Source organism: Sinohyriopsis cumingii, chromosome 18, assembly GCF_028554795.1.
Source record: "Sinohyriopsis cumingii isolate HCF-2022 chromosome 18, ASM2855479v2, whole genome shotgun sequence".
NCBI classification, from domain to species: domain Eukaryota; kingdom Metazoa; phylum Mollusca; class Bivalvia; order Unionida; family Unionidae; genus Sinohyriopsis; species Sinohyriopsis cumingii.
In genome coordinates this window covers 87,403,846-87,424,478 of record NC_142978.1, presented here as the reverse complement: position 1 = coordinate 87,424,478, position 20,633 = coordinate 87,403,846, and the positions used below count along the sequence as shown (strand labels likewise).

The 20,633-nt window shown below is 37.9% G+C and overlaps 1 protein-coding gene across 1 annotated transcript; it reads left to right on the top strand.

Annotated features, from left to right (window-relative positions):
* The first annotated feature begins 678 nt into the window (after positions 1-678).
* Positions 679-12,817, top strand: LOC149777234 (CST complex subunit TEN1-like). Its single transcript, XM_089942840.1, has 2 exons — positions 679-805; positions 12,051-12,817. Exons 1-2 carry the CDS (start codon positions 690-692, stop codon positions 12,322-12,324), a joined length of 390 nt encoding a protein of 129 aa, XP_089798966.1. The 5' UTR covers positions 679-689; the 3' UTR covers positions 12,325-12,817.
* Positions 12,818-20,633: the final 7,816 nt, after the last annotated feature.

Below are 20,633 nucleotides of genomic sequence, written 5' to 3'. Positions count from 1 at the left end.
AGACGATAAAATCTGCGATTCTCTAATCTCAGCCCTAAGGGGGATAAAGAAAACTAAAACCTTTGTGCACAACTACGGACTACTCCAATAGACCCCTGTTTCTTCGAAGAGTTTCAAGTTACGTCCATTTGCATAAGGTCAGTGGACATTCGGGGTAAACAATGTTATGCCCTATGGGGCGGTAGTTTAGATTCGACAGGAAAATTATTAAAGCGCAAGTATTCGGTCTCAGTTTACAGTAGATGTACATGTTTATAACATGCTTACAATCCACATTCCGTCGAAAAATATATTTTAATTAAATACTTCATTACACAAAATTAACTCTGATTTTGTAACTATTTAATGTGTAGAAGTCAATATTCATTGTAACGGTAGACAAAGTGTTAATTTGAGTATTATATCGTAAGGTTTTACGTTATATCATGAAGCATACAGGATGAAACAGCACAATCAAGGCTCAACATGTACATGCAGTATACATTGTAATCAAGCGATGACAACGGTCGCCACCACTCAATACCCACCCCGAGGTTATAAGTGCCAAGATTATAAGAAGGTTACTTTTGATTGTAACTAGAAAGAAAGCTTTTTGCTTGTTTCTAATTTGTTCATCGCTGCATACTTCAAGCCCAATAGTATGCTCAAATTATAGTTAGAGTACAGTATTCAACAGAGTGTTGCCAGTGATGGATAGACGGGGCATACCATCGAGCGGTGAACCCGTCCTTATCGGAGAGATTTTACAGAAACTGGCAGATAAGACTGCAGAACTTGATGGAAAGTCCGTGAAAATAACGGGAAGGTAAGGTGTATAAATGTATGCTACCTAACAAGGACTGAAACAGTTCTGCTTGCACGCTACCTTTTTTTTTCCCGCCATAATACCTACGGCCAAAGATATAATGTGGGCGGAAACGGATAATTTTTTTAAAGTGGAAATATCGGGTGTGGTATTTAACGTTTAGGGTTGTCGTGCGTCCTATTTTTCCAGTACATGTCCTCCTTTTCGGTCCTTAAATATTTTTCCAGATACTGATACGGATACACTCACTCTTCTGAGCGTCCTCTTTTTTGAGGTTCAGACAAGGCGACTCTAGTTCATAAGCACGACTAAAACACCGTTTAACATAACGACAATCACATTCTTGGCATGCGTTTGCCGCTACTGTCTTCCTCGCGATATAATACGTGATTAGACAGTGAGGGTGCCTTGTTTATTCCGGTTAATCCGTTCGAGTGAACGCGCGTGATGAATGAATAAATGTTTTATTCAAATTTTATTTTTATTTTGGTAAATAAGTCTCTCTCTCTCTCTCTCTACAGTGGTTTAAGCAGTTAAAGAGGTATTCAATTTTCAAAATGCAACTTTGCCAGCAAAATGATTTACTGGGTCACTTAATAATAACAGCAATAATTGATTTGTATTCTTACACACCTAAGGGCTGAGTTGATTTTTCATCTCATTTCATTAAATATAAAGAACGTTTGACTTGTAGTAAAAAAAATTTCAACGAATGCCCCCACAATTATATCATTTGAAATATATTTACTTTAAAGTTTGAATATACTGCCATCAAAGCTTTTATAGGAATCACGTTATCTTAAAAATAATCACACATTACATTAGAATAAATAAAAATGAATTTCGTTTGAATTCCCCAAAGTAAGGCAATAAACAAATCGAATGAATTTATGAAACTGTTATGTGAGGTTTAACTTTTCTTGATTACGTCCGCAAATATGAAGCATTCATCGCGATAAATTATCTATAGTTGTGGTGAGCGATTCTCATCAAGAGTGGAATATACGTTTAAGACAAACCTCTATATCAATTTCTCAGTGACGAAATGCAAGACATAAATGCCATGGCAGCCGAGAAAAAATATATAAACATTGTTTACAGAGAGAGAGAGAGAGAGAGAGAGCGAGAGAGAATCTAAATTGGATTGCATTGAAGGTGTTTTACAATTGTTAAATCTTCAGTATAGAAGTATATAGTAGTTCAGAGAAATTTTAGTAGTTTATAAATGCTTGGTTTCTGCCAATGATTGGGATCAGTATAATATTTTCTAAGTGAGGCATAAAGAACAGATTAAGACAAAATTATATTCATCTTCGAGCTCGTTACACAAATTGCACATTTCCTTTCATGTCGTTCATTTCGTATGTTTCTAACAATCCCGATGTTAAACGTGTGTAATGAGATGATGAGACCCTTCGTTTACTTAAAGACTTTTTGTGTATGCCATTAGCAACCGGTTTAGAACATTTATGTGACATCTTTATTACATGTCTGAAGTTTTCGAAACGACCGTTCACTCTAGTCAGAATGAAATATGCCGTTAAGTATTTGGTTAAAAAGCGATAAAAGGAAACTATACGGACTGAACTAGGGTAATACCAGACTGACTTAGGGTAATACCAGACTGAATTAGGGTAATACCAGACTGAATTAGCATAATACCAGACTGAATTAGGGTAAAACAGACTGAATTAGGGTAATACCAGACTTCTACAAACCCTGAGATCAGTAGTATAGTTCTTACATTAGAAACCTAGTTTTTTAAAATTAATTCTTTCGCAATCGGAAAACAATAATTTAAATATTTTTCGAAGAATATAATTGTGTTTAGCAATTTGAATCAGTACTTAATGATGAGCACATATCTAGTTAGATAAAGTGTATATCGGCCCAGCTGTCCATATACAAACATATTGTTGGCAGAAAGTGTAACATCAAGTAACCACTTGCAATATTTTATACGTACCAGTTCTGTATTTTCTGCTTTCAAAAATACCTAAATTTCAAAATATATAAAACCAAATTGGAGATTGAAAAGAATCAGATAAACAACACATTAATATATTCACTGGACGTTGTAGATAATTAGTATTATCCAGAAATACGTTTATTACTTAGACATCTTTTCCACTAATAGTCTTTGTAGAACATCGAGAAGATTCTCTATTGGTGAAAACTAGTCCTAAATAATTAAAATTATCTACAATGCCTGGAAATACATATCTGTTTTTAAATGAAACGTCTAGTCTTCTAGCCCTTTTGTTAAAACCCTAAACCTTTGTTTTATTAATATTGACAAATATATATCGTCTTATAAAGTATACACACATAACTTTTCTAAGGATGTGTGTAGACCATCTGCTTTCTGGGAAAATATCTCCATATCATCTGCAGATAATAAAAGATATAAAGACATGTCGATCATTCATATAAAGAGAACACAGAAGCGGAGACAGGCTTTCTCCTTAGTTGTATGGGTGGGGGGTGGGGGTGGTATTTAAGTGACAATAGGACCGTAACGTTAAAATATGGGCTTTGCACTTTGGCGACAATGGGAATTTAACATGGGAATGGCACCTGGGGTCAATGGGAATTGAACATTGGTGACGTCCAGGGGTTTGTAGAGTCAAAACTATTTATGGTGAAAGAAGCCTGCACCATTGCCAAAGCGTACCGCCCACGATTTATGCCCGAAAACACACTGGCTGTCATAAGACCTCAAAAGAAGACCTTTGTCAAACGTCAATACTTGGTCAAAGCCCTACGCTGGCTACATTACTTGTGCGACAAAAAAGACAAATGGATTCAACATGCCCGAAACGGAGGAAGCGAAACGACCATCAGAACGTATTCGGCGGATGGTTGGGACTTAAATTCCAAGATCGTGTACAAGTTTAACGGAGGCTTATTTCACGGATGTCCCATCTGCTACCCTCAACGTGACACTAAAAATCAGTTTTTACAACGTACCATGGAAGACTTGTACAGGGCCACTTGTCAGTTAGAACAGCAAGGATACCAAGTGGTGGAAATGTGGGAACACGAGTACGATCACCGCTTGAAAACCGATCCCGAGTTTAAACGCATCGTGGAAGGTTACAAGGTGGTGGACCCACTGAACCGGAGGGACAGTTTGTACGGAGGACGGACAAATGCCACCTGTTTGCTGTACCAAGCCGACGAGGAGAAAAGAGAAGAAATCAGATACTTGGATGTGTGTTCGCTGTATCCTTACGTGTGCAACTATTGTCACTTTCCCGCAGGACATCCGCAATTGCTGACGAACACATCCACCTGGACAACATTCGACAATACGAAGGATTGATCAAGTGCAAAGTTTTGCCTCCCACGGACTTGTACCATCACGTTTTACCTCACCATTGCCAAGGAAAACTGATGTTTCCCTAGAGCCGTACTTGTGCCGAAACGTGCAACCAAGACCGACCTTCTCAGCACACCCAGGAAGAACGCGCCTGGACGGGAATGTGGGTCAGCGTGGCATTGTTTAAAGCTCTGGACTTGGGATACCAACTGTTAGATGTGTGCGAAATTTACCACTTTCCCAAGACAGAACAGTACCACAAGGGCGACGAGACTCACAAAGGCATTTTTACAGACTACGTGGATGCCTTTTTTGAAACTGAAACAAGAAGTCAGCGGCTATCCTTCCTGGTGCCACACTCCCGAAGACCAAAAGAAATTCAAAGAGAAATACTGGGAGCAGGAATGCATCACTTTAGACCACGTGGAGAAAAACGAAAGAAGGCGGTCGTTTGCCAAAGTGATGTTAAATTGCTTGTGAGGTAAAATGGCCCAACGACCGTGTTTACCCAAGACGGTGTATTTGACCGAACCTTCCCGTTACTTCTAGATGATTCACGACAAAACCAAACACATGAAACACGTGGACGTCCTTCGTTAGGACTTGATCTTAGTTAATTACGATCAGCTGGACTTTGTAGAAGCCGACGAATTTGGAAATGTCATCAATGCGGCTTACATGACAGCCCATGCTCGCTTAAAATTGTACGAAGCTTTAGAACTGTTAGGGCATAGCGTCCTGTACTTTGACACGGACAGTTGCATCTACATCGATTCGCCTGAGTAAACGTCACCCTGACATCGAAGGAGACCGTTTAGGAGCCGAGTCGGACGAGCACCCCGACGGCAAGATTCTACGTTTTGCTAGTGGCGATCCTAAAGGTTGCGGCTACGAATACCGGGACCCACGAGGAAAGGTACACACTGAGTGTAAAGTGAAAGGATTGACTCTCAGTTATCGCAATAGTCGGCTGGTGAACGTTGGCGTATTGAAAGAAGCCTTACAGTCTAGACAGGATGAAAACTTTAAAGTGACCACCTTCGAACCACACCAGATTGTACGTTTAGCCACTCACCAAATCGTCAGTCGACCCTTTGGAAAACTATATCAAATCGTGTGCCAGAAGCGAGTGAGCCTTCCCAACCACTTCACTTTACCGTATCGGCACGCTGATATTGGACTTGAGTCACTCGAGTGCTATGCTGTGCCTCACGATCACATCACCAATGCAGTACCATATCTTACTTGTTTATTTACTAATACCATGGAAAACAAAGTGCAACCAGTGCAACTTTAAAAATACAAGACTTTACCTTATAGACACGCAGATATCACCCAATATAAAAAGGGGACGACTTCCCAGAACGACACTTCATTGCGATGACAAGCGCCAAGAAAGATGAATCACTCTATGCAGACGAGAAGAGAGAAGGAACAAACATCATTGGCTTCTTTCACCACCACCACCATACCGTCACAGCAAAGTGCGCCCAAGAAGGAAAAGGATTCAGTAGACCTAAAGGAGTATTATAGCATTCAAATGACTCAGACAACGACTTCGAGTAAATTTAGGACGACACCTTACACCTACACAGTGCAATTTAAAGACTTCGCGTCTGACATTCCACCCAAGGAAGCAGCAGGTTTCATTACGGACGTATTAGACTCGTTGTTAGAGGAACTCAAACGTAAGTGCCATGTCAAAGATCGAGGTCGTTTGAACCTATTTATGTATCACGACAATTTGAACTCTCCTGTATGTCTCGGGTTTAGTACACCTGCAGAATTAACTTCTTCCAAACTTGTGGTGGCGATTGAAGATATGCAGACGATGAGAGAAGAATTTGACATCACCCATGGAAAAGTGACTGCACTTGATCTGCTTACCGATAAGTGTACCTAGCACGATGGACATAACAGCAGATTTACGAACGAAGGGGAGTACGTGATGGGAAACATCAACGCTGGAACACAGGTGGTAGCAGACCAGATTTTAAACAACGTGTGTGACGGATATAGAGAGAAACATAAACTTTGTCCCATTTCATTGCTTGTCACTTGTTTTGTTTGAGCTTTTTCTTAAAAATGAACATTCAATATAGCGTGAAAGAAAATGGCATTCTTTTATGAAATGTAAATACGCTGTATATGAAGTGTTTTTTTTTCGAAGGCATGCACTTTAATTTTAACAAGTAATTTACCAGAATTAAGAACTAAATAACTTGTAAATAGGTTTGTTTCATGTCCAAATGTTTATGTATCAAATGGACAGTGCTTAGACCAAAGCATAGGCCAGAGAGCCCAAGTATATACTTGAATAAATGTTTTGTACCCACACATTAGACTTTTCTTATTGGATTCTCTATTCTATTTGCGAGTCTTTCTTTAAAACATCTCTGTCCTCTTTTCTATGCGTTCCGTCTCCTTTCTTTAGATGTGTATTTGTTTGTTTGTTTCTTTATGTTTGTCCCTATCAACCTTTGTTCCTATAAATGCATTTCACCTTGTAAATAGTTTTGACTCTACAAACACCTGGACGTCACCAATGTTCAATTCCCATTCACCCCAGGTGCCATTCCCATGTTAAATTCCCATTGTCGTCTAAGTGCAAACCCCGTATGTTAACGTGAAGGTCGCATTGCCGCTAAAGCGCCCCCTTTACTACTCTCCTTGAAAAGCCCAAGGGAACAATCGAATTAGTCATAGTGTGTTTAAGTGCTGTACACATGACTGTACTGAACTGTAAATATATTTTATTATTATTATTTTCCCAGTCACTCCGCATTTTACTGCAGTGTGTCATAGACTTGCCCTTTCCACATAATCAGTAAAATCACTAAAAGTTTTTCCTTTTCTTCGAGTAGTTTTTGAATATAAAATTTCAAAAAATGGTGTCTACTGTACTTTGTATTGTTCCTAAAACCCTGATTGTACGTTAGTGATTATATCATTTTCAGTTGTCCAAGGGGACATTCTTATATTTAATATATCTAGTGAAAATTTTTCTGTACAACCAATATTATGCCTTTATAATTAATTGCATCGAATGGATCATCCTTTGAAAACAAAAATTATAACAGTTTATAAGATAAATAACGCTAATAAATATCGGATTGAAAGGTTTCAGCCTGCAATTTGATAACTGGAAATGGATCACTAATGTTGTTGTTTCTAAACTGTATCAAAATAGGGTGATTTATTGTTTTTCTTAATTTTTTTACTTGTGAGCTAAGTTTGTATTTAGAGCATCCATTTATACCAGTATCGATTCGCCTAAATTCACATTTATACTTTCGTCTTGTATGCTTACACTCTGGTCTAATTGATCAGTATTATTTTCTGGTACTACGACATCTACCTTTTTACAGGTATTCTGTTATGTAGATAATAATGGCTTTTGCTTAAAATGGACATAAAAATCATTCTAATGATTATTAAAACATTTCCGACTTTTAAAGAGATTCCCCAAACTCACAAGGATTTCCTGTTTATAAATCATGCAATTTTCGCCCTCTTGCTCTGTTGCAGAGTACTTTACATGTTTGTCAGAACCTTTTGTATTCTTTTTTCTTCAGTATGTAGTTCCTTCTACTTTCATCGGATTTGAGTGAATTGAAATTAATTAAAGCACATTCATATAGTTTCCTTTTTCTACTTTCACTATTAAACCAAGGAGCATTAATAAATTTCCTATCCCGAAAATGCGCCTTTTTTTTTTTCAAATATCGATTTGCATGTTTGGTAATAAGAGCATGAATGTTTCGTCTTTTTCATGGATGGATTTTTGATCCACGAGTCCAGTTTCTACTATTAAAGTGTTCTTCCAATTCTGTTAAAGTGTTCTTCAAATTCTTTCAAAGTGTTCTCTCAGCAAGTAACGGGGTTTTAAAACCTGGATTCCATTTAATGTTGTAGCGTTAATTTCTTTTTGTTCCGATGAATAATTGAACTTTTTAAGAGAAGAATAGTGAACTATGATTTAAAAATTCTGTAAAACTATGAACTCAGACGTTTTTAATGAAGGAGTAAATATTTTTCAGAAGTCAAAACATAATCATCTTTATTTTGGCCATTTGTTGTGAAACGTGTACTGACCCTTATCTGCATCGTCACTTAAAATACAGTTACAATACGCATACTAGTGTTCTTACATAAGTCTGGTTGGTTACCCATAGTAGAACAATCGACATATCTCCCTGCGTGTTCTTTCTACATATTGATGTGAACAAAGCAACTTATGTTTTCGGGTTTTGCTTCATTTTTGAGCGCATGATAGTACATACATGGCGGCCAGTATAAGTGGTAGAGGAAGAAACCGGGAGAACCATCGATCTACCGGAAGCTACTGGCAAGCTTTCTAACATACCCGCTTAGGCCGAGCCCGAGATTCGAACCCACACAGAGGTGACAAGGCAGTAATCGGTGATTAAGTGACGTAATAAATAGGCATGTTGGTTAAAAGTAAATGTGGAAAATCAAAACGTATTTATCTGTGATACTTGAAGATCCATGTATATCACTGTTTGCTTTTTAACGCCACATCAACATATACACATTAAATGTAAACCTTGGTATGTGTTGCCCCTAGACACACCACAGCACACGATACAGCATGGTCTACGCTGGTGTCGAACTCGTGCCCTTTCGGTCACTAGTCTGGCACGCTAACCACTAAACCATGTTGCCCAATGAAGTTGACCTGTCAAAAAGTGAAGTGGATCTAAGAGTGGATCAGTAACATAAATATTAATAATAAGTAAACTCTAAGATAAATTATTATTATTATTATTGCAAATTCTCCATATTCACACTCGTCTAATTTTGTCCGTTTGTCAGATGAATTACATTTGTTACTTTAAAGAGTGTCAAATACTGAATACCTGTCTATCAGTGTCAGATTGTATAAAACGCGGTCAGTTCATAAGAACTGGAATTATACTCTTGTAATTTTGTCGGTTTGTCACATGATTTGCACTTGTTACTTAAGAAGTGTCAGTATCTATCCTAATCTCATCTAAACTTGGTGACAATCCCAATCGTATTACATGCAGCTTTTGCCGGTCAATGGAGTTTTATCATTTAGAAGTGACAGTCGGTGATATTTGGTCAATGGTTATATATTGCCAGGATAAGGATCTTTGTCGTTCAGAGGTAGCTGCCAGGATTTGGTGCTTGTAATTTGTTATTAGAGACTTTCAGCAAATAAAAGCTTTTCCTGGGTCTGTTTTTGTACTGGAGAATTGCCTGTCCATCTATTACTTAGAATTTCGTGTCAAGCGGCTTTCAATGGCACACTAACCTTTCCAGGGTCTGTATTACAAGGTACAGAACAAACGTAACACCTCCATCATAAATTATAGGAGAGCCGTGAGAGTATTTTTTTTTTTTTTAAATGCAGTGGAAAGTACAACCATTTCATTGGTGGTTGGTTGTATCTGGCGTGATTATAACATACTTATAACACACACACACACACACACACACACACACACACGCACGCACAGACATACATACGTACCCATATATATATATGTATATTTGGCCTGGTGTTTGTTGAATTCAGTACCGTAACTGAGGGTTTGAAGGGTTCTTTCTTCAATTGATGCCCCTAGTTTAGCCGTATTGTTTTTGTTAGGGTAAAACGTTTAATATGATGAAGTAGTTTTTAAATTATTCGGGGATAGTTCGTTGGTTCCAACGGTATACACTTCTCCCTTTCGTACGATCTGTTGTCCATTTTCGTCACAATCATAGATGACTTGTTTATTCCAGGATTTTGTTGTGATCTGCTTAATTAGGCGTCATCCTGGCGACTTTCTGAAGTGGCCTTACATTGTTCGCACAATTATTTTAGTAGAATGCTTTTGTCCTGAAGGATTTTTTGCGTGATTTTCTACTGCTTTTGCATTTATAGTCGGAGGTTTTATCTGCTTTTCTTGAGATGATAGGAGTGTTTTTATTCTCGGATAATTGGTCTTTGGACAGCGTTGGTATAAAATCCTTTGTAGGTTTATTTATTAAGTCCATTAGTGCTAACAACGAGTCTGCTCGTAATATATCTGCCTTCTACAGCAAGGCTTTAGCACTTTGTACGGATTGTTTAGCTTTGCCATTGCATTGAGGATAATTTGGTAAAGATGTCCATTGGACTTATTCCTGGTGCTAATCAAAAACGCGTATAATACTGTGAGAGTTTAATGCATTCTCTTTCTGGAAGATTAAGCATTCGGAAAGCTAAGCTTATAATGGATCTCGAAATATGGTAGTGCTGTAACAAGCGTTACTTTGCGTTCTGGCTATCCAGAGTTGATGATTGCTTTCATGGTTATGATACGTCTCATCCTCTATTGCTCTGACTCTCACAAACGACATGGGGAGAAAGCTGACCATATTAACTGATGCAGTTTCTATGCTGTGCTCAAGGTATCTGCGAGGTACATTTCTTTCTTAGCGCGATATTGCAGTGTTTGATCGTAGTTCTGGATGCATATTGGCATACGTTGTAGTCGCTTGGCAACATGTAATGAAAACTTGAAGCTGGATTCCGTGGGTTTGTGATCTGCTTTTAACGACACAGTGCGCCCTTATGTAAGCTGGTGGAATTTTTCAAGACCAAATGAAATGGCCATTTGTTTCTTCTCCTTATGGGTATATTATAAGCTAAAGGTTTATACTCCTGCATGTCTGCCACTCCATAATCTTTATCAGATTCATGGCACTGAATGACGAATTCTTCTTCTGATTGACATTAGTTGAGTACTAGTGTAAAAAAACTTGTTTCCTAAGTGTTCCTATCAGCTTGCTTATGGGTTTTCGTCCCATAAACTCATTGAGCTGGGTCACACATCTCGCTTAGTTTTGTCAAAAATGTGCTGAGATAATCCACCGATCCATATATATATATATATATATATATAAGTGTTCCTGCAATATATTTTGGGTCAGACATTTCTTAAATCAGATTTCTTTGGTCTTGAACCCCATCTTATCAATGGTTTGTCTGATATTTTAATCCTTAAATCTTAGCACAAGAGCTCGAAACTTCCGATCAGTCTATTATAGCTTCTTCCTGATTGTTGCCTTCCCGCTTGATTAAAACGTTATCATTTATGCTACTGACATTAGGTAAGCCGTCCAAAACTTGGATTTAACGACGTTGAAATTCCTCTGTTGCACTTGGTGTTCCGAATGGCATTAACTAACATTACATACACTTCAGTTTCATCGTTTAAAAGCTTTCATTTTTAGGCCAATTTTTTGCACTGAAGTTCATTGGTTCAGGGTTCTATGGCTATTTATGTCGGTAGGGTTGGTGTCGTGGCAACCACGTGCGTTTGTATATAAAAAGTGATACAGCAAAATATAGGGCGATGGTGATGACATATATTAATCTTCGCTTCCAGAGGACATTAGTCGTCCATCTGCTGCGGTGTTTTCGACTTCTGATGCCGTTTCATCAAGATGAGAAAGGGAGAAATTAACCCGTCAAACTTGCAACGTGCAAACATCCATGTTTATTCGATATGATAAATCGGAAGTCGACAAGGCGGATACGGATATTTATCGAACTGAACATGCTCAAAATGTAACTCCCCAGATTTAATGGAACAAACTAGCTGTGTTGTTAAAGGAGGTGGCTCACTGTTGCATATCACGAAGGCTTTTTTGCAGAAGATGAGCATGATCATATGAACTAGATTTTCTCTCACTTGTTATACCATTATAAGAAATATTGTGACGGAGATTTACTGTTTGAGCTTTCTTGCATAGCAGACGTAACGTGTTATTCGTGTGGACCATCCCTCGCCTTTTAGTTTCTTGTTTGATCTTTAATATTGGTCCGCCTTTTTTATTTTTATTTTTAATATATTAAATTGTAAAACTATATTTAAAAATGTGATCAAACTTTTTATTTTCACGTAGACTCGAAGACCACGATGTCCAGAAATGTACCACTCGAGTAACAGACCCGCAGACGGCTTCCTCCATCACCGTTGACACTAGGCTAATTGAGCCTTTTACAGTGAAGAGTGGCTCTCTAGTCCAAGTAATCGGGGAGCTAGATTGTTTGGTGGATGACCACCCCGTGGTGCTGAAGGCGGTCATTATACGTTGTGTGGACGGTTTAGATATGACCATGTACAAGAAAGCACTGGAGTCTCAAAGAGAATATTTTTCAAACCGTGGCAAGACATAATTGCTACCACTACTACTACTACTAATAATAATAATTGGTGCAAACTATTGACAATACCACTCTGCATAACCCCTGCACAATGTAGGACAATCTTTTTTTTAAAAAATGTTTTATTTTCTATTCTAAATTTGTTATTTAACCTTTATATAAAGGACACCCTTACATATGGAACAAATCTTTGCGCTTGTTTACTCTTTCATCATAGGCTGGTGCGATTATTTTGCCGTGATGGGTTGGGTAAAAGTTGTAAATTCAGTCTGAATGTTTAGATTTCGACCATCTGTTTGACAGGAATATTCTCAGTTATACATGTTATAAGAGGCCGATATACAGGGAAGAAGAATCGTCACTAAGCCATGGAACCGTTCACGGAAAATATGACGTCTAGTTTAACTTACAGGTGTGTTCCTCCATGAACACGGGATAAACAGCATTCGCATTAGGGTGCAGAAGCTTTTTGTGTTATTTTTATTACATAAAAGATATACCTTACTGTTATTTCTGCTGCTTTTCTATAAGGAAACGTAATTGATACATATTGTCATCAGAATTCTTGAATTTGAAAACTTTTACAAGAAATTTAAAGCCCAAAAGATATTTATGTCATTGAAAGGTTAAAAATGGAACGATCGTGTTTTGCTGGCAGAGTTATTTACCCTTTATGTACACCTGTTAGATTTTTGTTGTTGTCTTAAAGTGTACGGTATTAATCAGATATTTTAATTATCTACCAGATCTTTCGTCCTCAGAAATCTTTTGCAAACAATATATGATACAATTTTCTTATTGTTCTAGAAAGTAGTTTGATATCTTCATAGAGAACGTATATTAAAAAATTTCTTATTAGTGTGAAAAGTGGCTCGATATCTTAATACAGAATGTATATTAAATATGTCTTATTACACTGGTCAACAGTGAAATCATTACTGACTTGAAAAGGCCCTAATCTGTAGTATTTTGGCGTGCCGAACACGAATATAACCGTGAAAAATTTGTATTGGCTCTCGTTTTGAAGATATTCATATACCTCATTTTCTATGTTTCACTGTGTAAATTTCTCCAGTAGGACTGCAGCAACATCCGGAATAATGATGTAACATTGCATAATACCATCATGCTCACATCATCCACAGTTGATTGCATCATTTTCTGATGCAATGCAATACTAATGCCATGCGGCTGCTGAAGTAAGTTGACGTCAGCAGTGTACTATACATGTGTAGGCCTATTATACTAATGCCAGGCGGCTGCTGAAGCTGACGTAAGCAGTGTACTATATAAAGCCCAATCAGATAGGTTCAGCATTTAAAATATTTTAGACGTTGTGCGAGACAGTTCAAGCTACTGTTACATAAAACTTATTATTTTATCCATTTACGTACAATAAAGAACAGTAATGCCTCGAAAGTGTTAATACCGCGAACAATTTTTGCTATATTTGTGGGGAAGTGACATTTGCCAACCAGAAGAAAAGTATCAATTCTCAAGTGAAGAAGGCATATCATCTTTACTTCGGATGCAAGGTTGGTGACCAAGACAAGCCTTGGGCTCCGCATATATGCTGTGCTACATGTACAACACAGCTTTCACAGTGGTTGAATTGCAAAAGGTCATCAATGCCGTTTGCAGTCCCAATGGTGTGGAGAGAGCCAAGCAACCACCTAAATGACTGTTACTTCTGCTTGGTTCCTCCTCTTTCCGGCGGAATAACGAAGCGAAAGAAGTCGAGAATAGTCTACCCAAACATTCCGTCTGCATTGAGACCAGTTCCACATGGTGAGGGACTTCCTATTCCAGAACCTCCAGCAGAATATTCTCTTGATTCATCTGACGAAGACAAAGGTGAGTCGACCTGTTCTTCTCCTGGTCCATCAGCATGCAGTGATCCAGATTTTCACTGTGGTGCATCATCAACCCCACACAGAATAACACAGGAAGAACTAAATGACCTGATTCGTGATTTGGACTTATCAAAGAACAAGGCAGAATTGCTAGGATCAAGACTCCAACAATGGAATCTTCTAGAAGAAGATGTCACAATTACTGCATGTCGAAAGCGCCACCAGCAATTGGAGCCTTTCTTCAGAAAGGAAAGTAATCTGATATTCTGTTCCGATATTGAGGGCCTCATGAATGCTTTAAAAATCACTCATGACCCACAAGAATGGAGACTATTTGTGGACTCTTCGAAACTGAGTCTCAAGGCTGTGCTTTTGCACAATGGAAACATTCTTCCATCTATTCCAGTAGCGTATGCTGTCCACATGAAAGAGACATACGATAACTTAAGGCAGCTACTGAATTCCATTGAGTATAACAAGTACAGCTGGCACCTCTGTGGTGATTTGAAGGTAGTTGCCCTTTTAATGGGACTGCAGCAAGGATATACAAAATACATGTGTTTCTTATGCGAGTGGGATAGCCGAGCAAGGGAAATGCACTACATGAGGAAGGAATGGACTCACAGGCAGAATGTAGCCATTGGAGAGAAGAATATTCAACACCCAGCTCTGGTTGAGGCTCAGAAAATCTTGCTACCACCCCTTCACATCAAACTAGGTTTGATGAAGAACTTCGTGAAAGCCATTGACCGGACTTTGCCAGCATTCCGATACCTACATGAAAAATTCCCTCGACTCAGCGAAGCAAAGATTAAAGAGGGAGTTTTTGTGGGTCCTCAGATTCGAGAGCTTTTCAAAGATGACTGGTTCAACAACTTGCTGGAAGGTGACGCGAAACAAGCATGGAATGCTTTCCGCCTAGTTTCTACAAACTTCCTCGGAAATGTTAGGGCAGAAAACTATAAGGAACTAGTAGAAGACATGTTGATGAAGTATAAGAAACTTGGCTGCAATATGTCTCTAAAGATTCACTTCCTTCATTCCCATTTGGATTTCTTTCCTAGCAACTGTGGTATTGTTAGTGATGAACACGGCGAACGTTTTCATCAAGATATCGCAACAATGGAACAAAGATACCAGGGAAAATGGTCCACTACAATGCTGGCTGACTACTGCTGGACACTCCTCAGAGATACTCCCGAACAGCTGTACAAGAGACAGGCGAAGAAATCTAAGATGTAGTCAATGACTTGATTTTTTATAGGTAGGCTATTACAGTTGACCTTTTACTATTGGAATGCATTTCGTTATGTAAACATTAATTTCTTGCAGATTACAAAAAAACTAGAGCCAATTTTGCAATTTGACTGTCATATTCGTGTTCAGCACATAAAAATTGATAAGAATTGACTAATTTTATTTCAGTAACATGACTTTTGTAAAAATTTGTTGTCCAGTGTTATTAGTATGAAACGTGGCTCGATGTCTTAGTATAGAATGCATATTAAACGTGTTCTTATTGTTCTAAAGAGTGGCTCGATGTCTTCATACAGGATGTATATTATACAATTTTCTATTTGTTCTGAAGAGTGGCTCGATTTCTTGATACAGGGTGTATATTATACAATTTTCTTATTGTTCTGAAGAGTGGCTCGATTTCTTGATACAGGAGGTATATTATACAATTTTCTTATTGTTCTGAAGAGTGGTTCGATGTCTTTATACAGGATGTATATTATACAATTTTCTTATTGTTCTGAAGAGTGGCTCGATTTCTTGATACAGGGTGTATATTATACAATTTTCTTATTGTTCTGAAGAGTGGCTCGATTTCTTGATACAGGATGTATATTATACAATTTTCTTATTGTTCTGAAGAGTGGCTCGATGTCTTTATACGGGATGTATATTATGCAATTTTCTTATTCTGAAGAGTGGCTCGATTTCTTGATACAGGGTGTATATTATACAATTTTTTTATTGTTCTGAAGAGTGGCTCGATGTATTCATACATGATGTATATTATACAATGTTCTGTTTGTTATGAATAGTGGCTCGATGTCTTCATACAGGATGTATATTATACAATTTTCTTATTGTTCAGAAGAGTGGCTCGATGTCTTCATACAGGATATATATTATACAATTTTCTGTTTGTTCTGAAGAGTGGTTCGATGTCTTGATACAGGATGTATATTATACAATTTTCTTATTGTTCTGAAGAGTGGCTCGATGTATTCATACAGGATGTATATTATACAATTTTCTGTTTGTTCTGAAGAGTGGCTCGATGTCTTCATACAGGATGTATATTATACAATTTTCTTATTGTTCTGAAGAGTGGCTCGATGTCTTCTTACAGGATGTATATTATACAATTTTCTTATTGTTCTGAAGAGTGGCTCGATGTCTTCATACAGGATGTATATTATACAATTTTCTTATTGTGCTGAAGAGTGGCTCGATGTCTTCATACAGGATGTATATTACACAATGTTCTTATTGTTCTGAAGAGTGGCTCGATGTCTTCAAACAGGATGTATATTATAGAATTTTCTTATTGTTCTGACGAGTGGCTCGATGTCTTCATACAGGATGTATATTATACAATGTTCTGTTTGTTCTGAAGAGTGGCTCGATGTCTTCATACAGGATGTATATTATACAATTTTCTTATTGTTCTGAAGAGTGGCTCGATGTCTTCTTACAGGATGTATATTATACAATTTTCTTATTGTTCTGAAGAGTGGCTCGATTTCTTGATACAGGATGTATATTATACAATTTTCTTATTGTTCTGAAGAGTGGCTCGATGTCTTCATACAGGATGTATATTATACAATTTTCTTATTGTGCTGAAGAGTGGCTCGATGTCTTCATACAGGATGTATATTACACAATGTTCTTATTGTTCTGAAGAGTGGCTCGATGTCTTCAAACAGGATGTATATTATACAATTTTCTTATTGTTCTGACGAGTGGCTCGATGTCTTCAAACAGGATGTATATTATACAATTTTCTTATTGTTCTGACGAGTCGCTCGATGTATTCATGCATGATGTATATTTTGCAATGTTCTGTTTGTTATGAATAGTGGCTCGATGTCTTCATACAGGATGTATATTATACAATTTTCTGTTTGTTCTGAAGAGTGGCTCGATGTCTTCATACAGGATGTATATTATACAATTTTCTGTTTGTTCTGAAGAGTGGCTCGATGTCTTCATACAGGATGTATATTACACAATGTTCTGTTTGTTCTGAAGAGTGGCTCGATGTCTTCATACAGGATGTATATTATAAAATTTTCTTATTGTTCAGAAGAGTGGCTCGATGTCTTCATACAGGATGTATATTATATAATTTTCTGTTTGTTCTGAAGAGTGGCTCGATGTCTTCATGCAGAATGTATATTATACAATTTTCTGTTTGTTCTGAAGAGTGGCTCGATGTCTTCATACAGTTTCAGGTACCCGGTACATTAGGAATTTGTGCAGATTTGGGGTTTATTAAACACTCACTTTGATTTCTGGCACGAATAATTTCACATCGGCTTTTTCTTACAATCGAATAAACCATGTGATTAAATTGGGGGGTGGGCAGTAGTTTTCTTGAAATGTTTTTTTTTGTTTTAAGGTTTAATGCCATTTTCAGCACAATATAGGCTATACATGGCCACCAGTATCAATGGTGGAGGAAGAACCCGGGAAAACCCCGGGAAAACACACCGACCCACGAGTAGTTACCGGCAAGCTTTCTTACATACCCACATTGGCCGAGTCCAAGATCTGAAACCATGCAGACAGGTGAGATGGCAGTGATCGGTAAAGGTGAACGCTTTAGACCACTCTGCCACACTGGGCCCCAGCCAGTAAAGACCTTTCCCGTACTTGTTATTTTCTGTTGTAGTTTGTTAGTGAACGAACAATCAATTCAACCTATCGTTTTTTTCTTCTTGTTATTTGAGACGCACACACACACAGCAACATTAAATACTCTATAAATATTTCCAATTCAGTAATATTTATACAGACTAGTTCATCATGCAGAATATTTAATTGTGTGTGATATCAACTTCTATTACATGCCAATTTGACATGCATGGCTGATCTGGTGTTCGATACACATTCTCAGTCTGTGATTCCGTTTCGCACACATGAAATTTTCGTATCGCACACCCAGCATGAAACTACTGAAATATTCAATAATAGTCCACTTGTTAAATATCCGGGGTGATTTATCACTATACAGTTGAACTTTAAGAAATGTCAACATACGTTTGCAATTTTTTAGAAATGCAGTCATAATGGGAGAAAATGGCCGCTTTTGCTGCTAGAGATAAAGGGGAATTACTCTAAATCACGACGAGGAGTTTGTGGGCATTCCCCGGTATCTAGAACGCAGGGACACTGGTACCATGACTCCGTTAGTATGTATTGCTTTGTCTTGATTTTTAAACTTTCAATACAAGATTTCAGCGGAATAGTAATTGTCCCCCTCTCTCTTGATTGGTGTCACCAGCTTGATCCGAGAACTCAATATCAAACATTCTGTCCAAAATATTATTATAAACTTCAACTAACTCTAATTTCTCGGCGGTATAAAAGTAGTGAATGGGGACGATATTGTGCCTATGGGACTTCAATATTAAAATAACGAGTTTGCCCTATGCATGGGACTGTCTAGGATCAACGGGAATGTATAGCGATAAGGGATTGAGCTGCCTAGGGCCTATAGGAATTGAACAGGGTTGACGTCACAGTACTCGATACTGGGGAAACAATGGCAACAATGTTGCAAGTGGCTCCCCTCATTCGGGCGGAACATTGTGGCAAGGGATTGATCTGAATACGCGCTACTCTAGGAACAAATAGAGACATAGACACAGAGACATGGGTAGACAAAAATAGATTTATATACATAAATCTATCACACAAACAACTATACAACTAAGATATTTTTTTAGGCAAGAGAGAATATACATCTTTTCGAGATTGGTGAGGCGCTCTGAAAAGGTGTATTTTTTAAACACTATTCAGTTAACATAGAGGATATTGCACGGATCTTCTTCTCTTACTCAAACTTCTTCTGACCTCTCGACCGTAGATTAAGACTCTTCATACATCTTGGTGATAGCCCATGACGGTTTGACATATATGGGATAGTCCAGGTTGATCAGCATGGACGATAGGAGGGTAGCTATTCTACATTAGTCCACATCTTGTGACGAGAACAAGTGAATGGAATGAAATGAACCGCGGTTATTTATTGCGGAAGAGCGGATCACCAATCCTAACATGCATTACATAATTCAGTCAGAGTGCGGAGCTTGCCTTCCAATCCGAAGAGAGCTATCTGTGACGTCACAAATAGCGGCTGTGTGCAGTGAATCGATGTGACATTGTTAGAACATAACGGAAACTACGGAGACGATTAAATGATAATATACCGTAGAGGTCCTTGTGGGTTATAGTTAAACCTGCATGTGCTTAGGGTAGTAAATTGTTTTCTTATAGAAAAAGCGAATTTCTGTTGTTAGGAATAGTTGTAAATATTTTATGAAGAAAACTCGTAGGCGAAATAGGCATGTAACTGGTAAGATCTATATTATCTCCATTGTTTGGAGGTGGCGTTAGGAGTACGCGGGCCTAGGGCCGACCATGACCGCGCGGGGCCTGAGTAAAAAACTGAGATCCAAGTTATCGGACACCCGTTGCCCGCTAGTGGCGTTGAAAAAATGGCTGCATCTGTCTGTATCTGTGCTGCCACCTGTTAATTGCGTTACGAAGTTGAGTAAGTTGACTTCGCAACTTTGAGTGCATTTTGTGCGGCCTGTATCAGCGTTTATTATCTGTTCGTTTTTTACTCCGTTAACTTTACGTTATCAGAATCGTTCAATATTTTACGATATTGCACACCTTCACATTGCACCCACGCGCAGGACACGTGTGCCCAGTAGTGTATTAGGAACTACTTTGTACACAAATCATGTACATTCGCATAGTAGACGCAATACGTTTTGGTTGATTAAATTTGTTTCTGAATGAACTAAAGCAGATGTTTCGTGGACTGCAACATACCAGCTGTTTTGCTACATTCCACGTTAACTTTTTCATACATTGTTTCAGATTTTGCGATAGACACCAGATTTCATAAAATTGCTTGGTACCTACAAATAACATGCAAGCTATAAAGGCATACACTGTCTCCTTTAGCTAGTAATAAGAATGGCAAAAAATATACTTACAGTTTTACATCCAGAATTTCCTCAAAATATACTTTTTTAGTTCTGCAAATCCGAATTGCATGAGCCATGTAATGAGTTCTCAAGCTTGATTACACATTTCGAAATTGTACTGTAATTTCGACTGTATTCCAAGTGCAATTACATCTTCCTTACTGTACTCAAAATGAAATAAACATTAAATTCAATAGCGTCTTTTTGATAATTGCAATTAAAACACTTC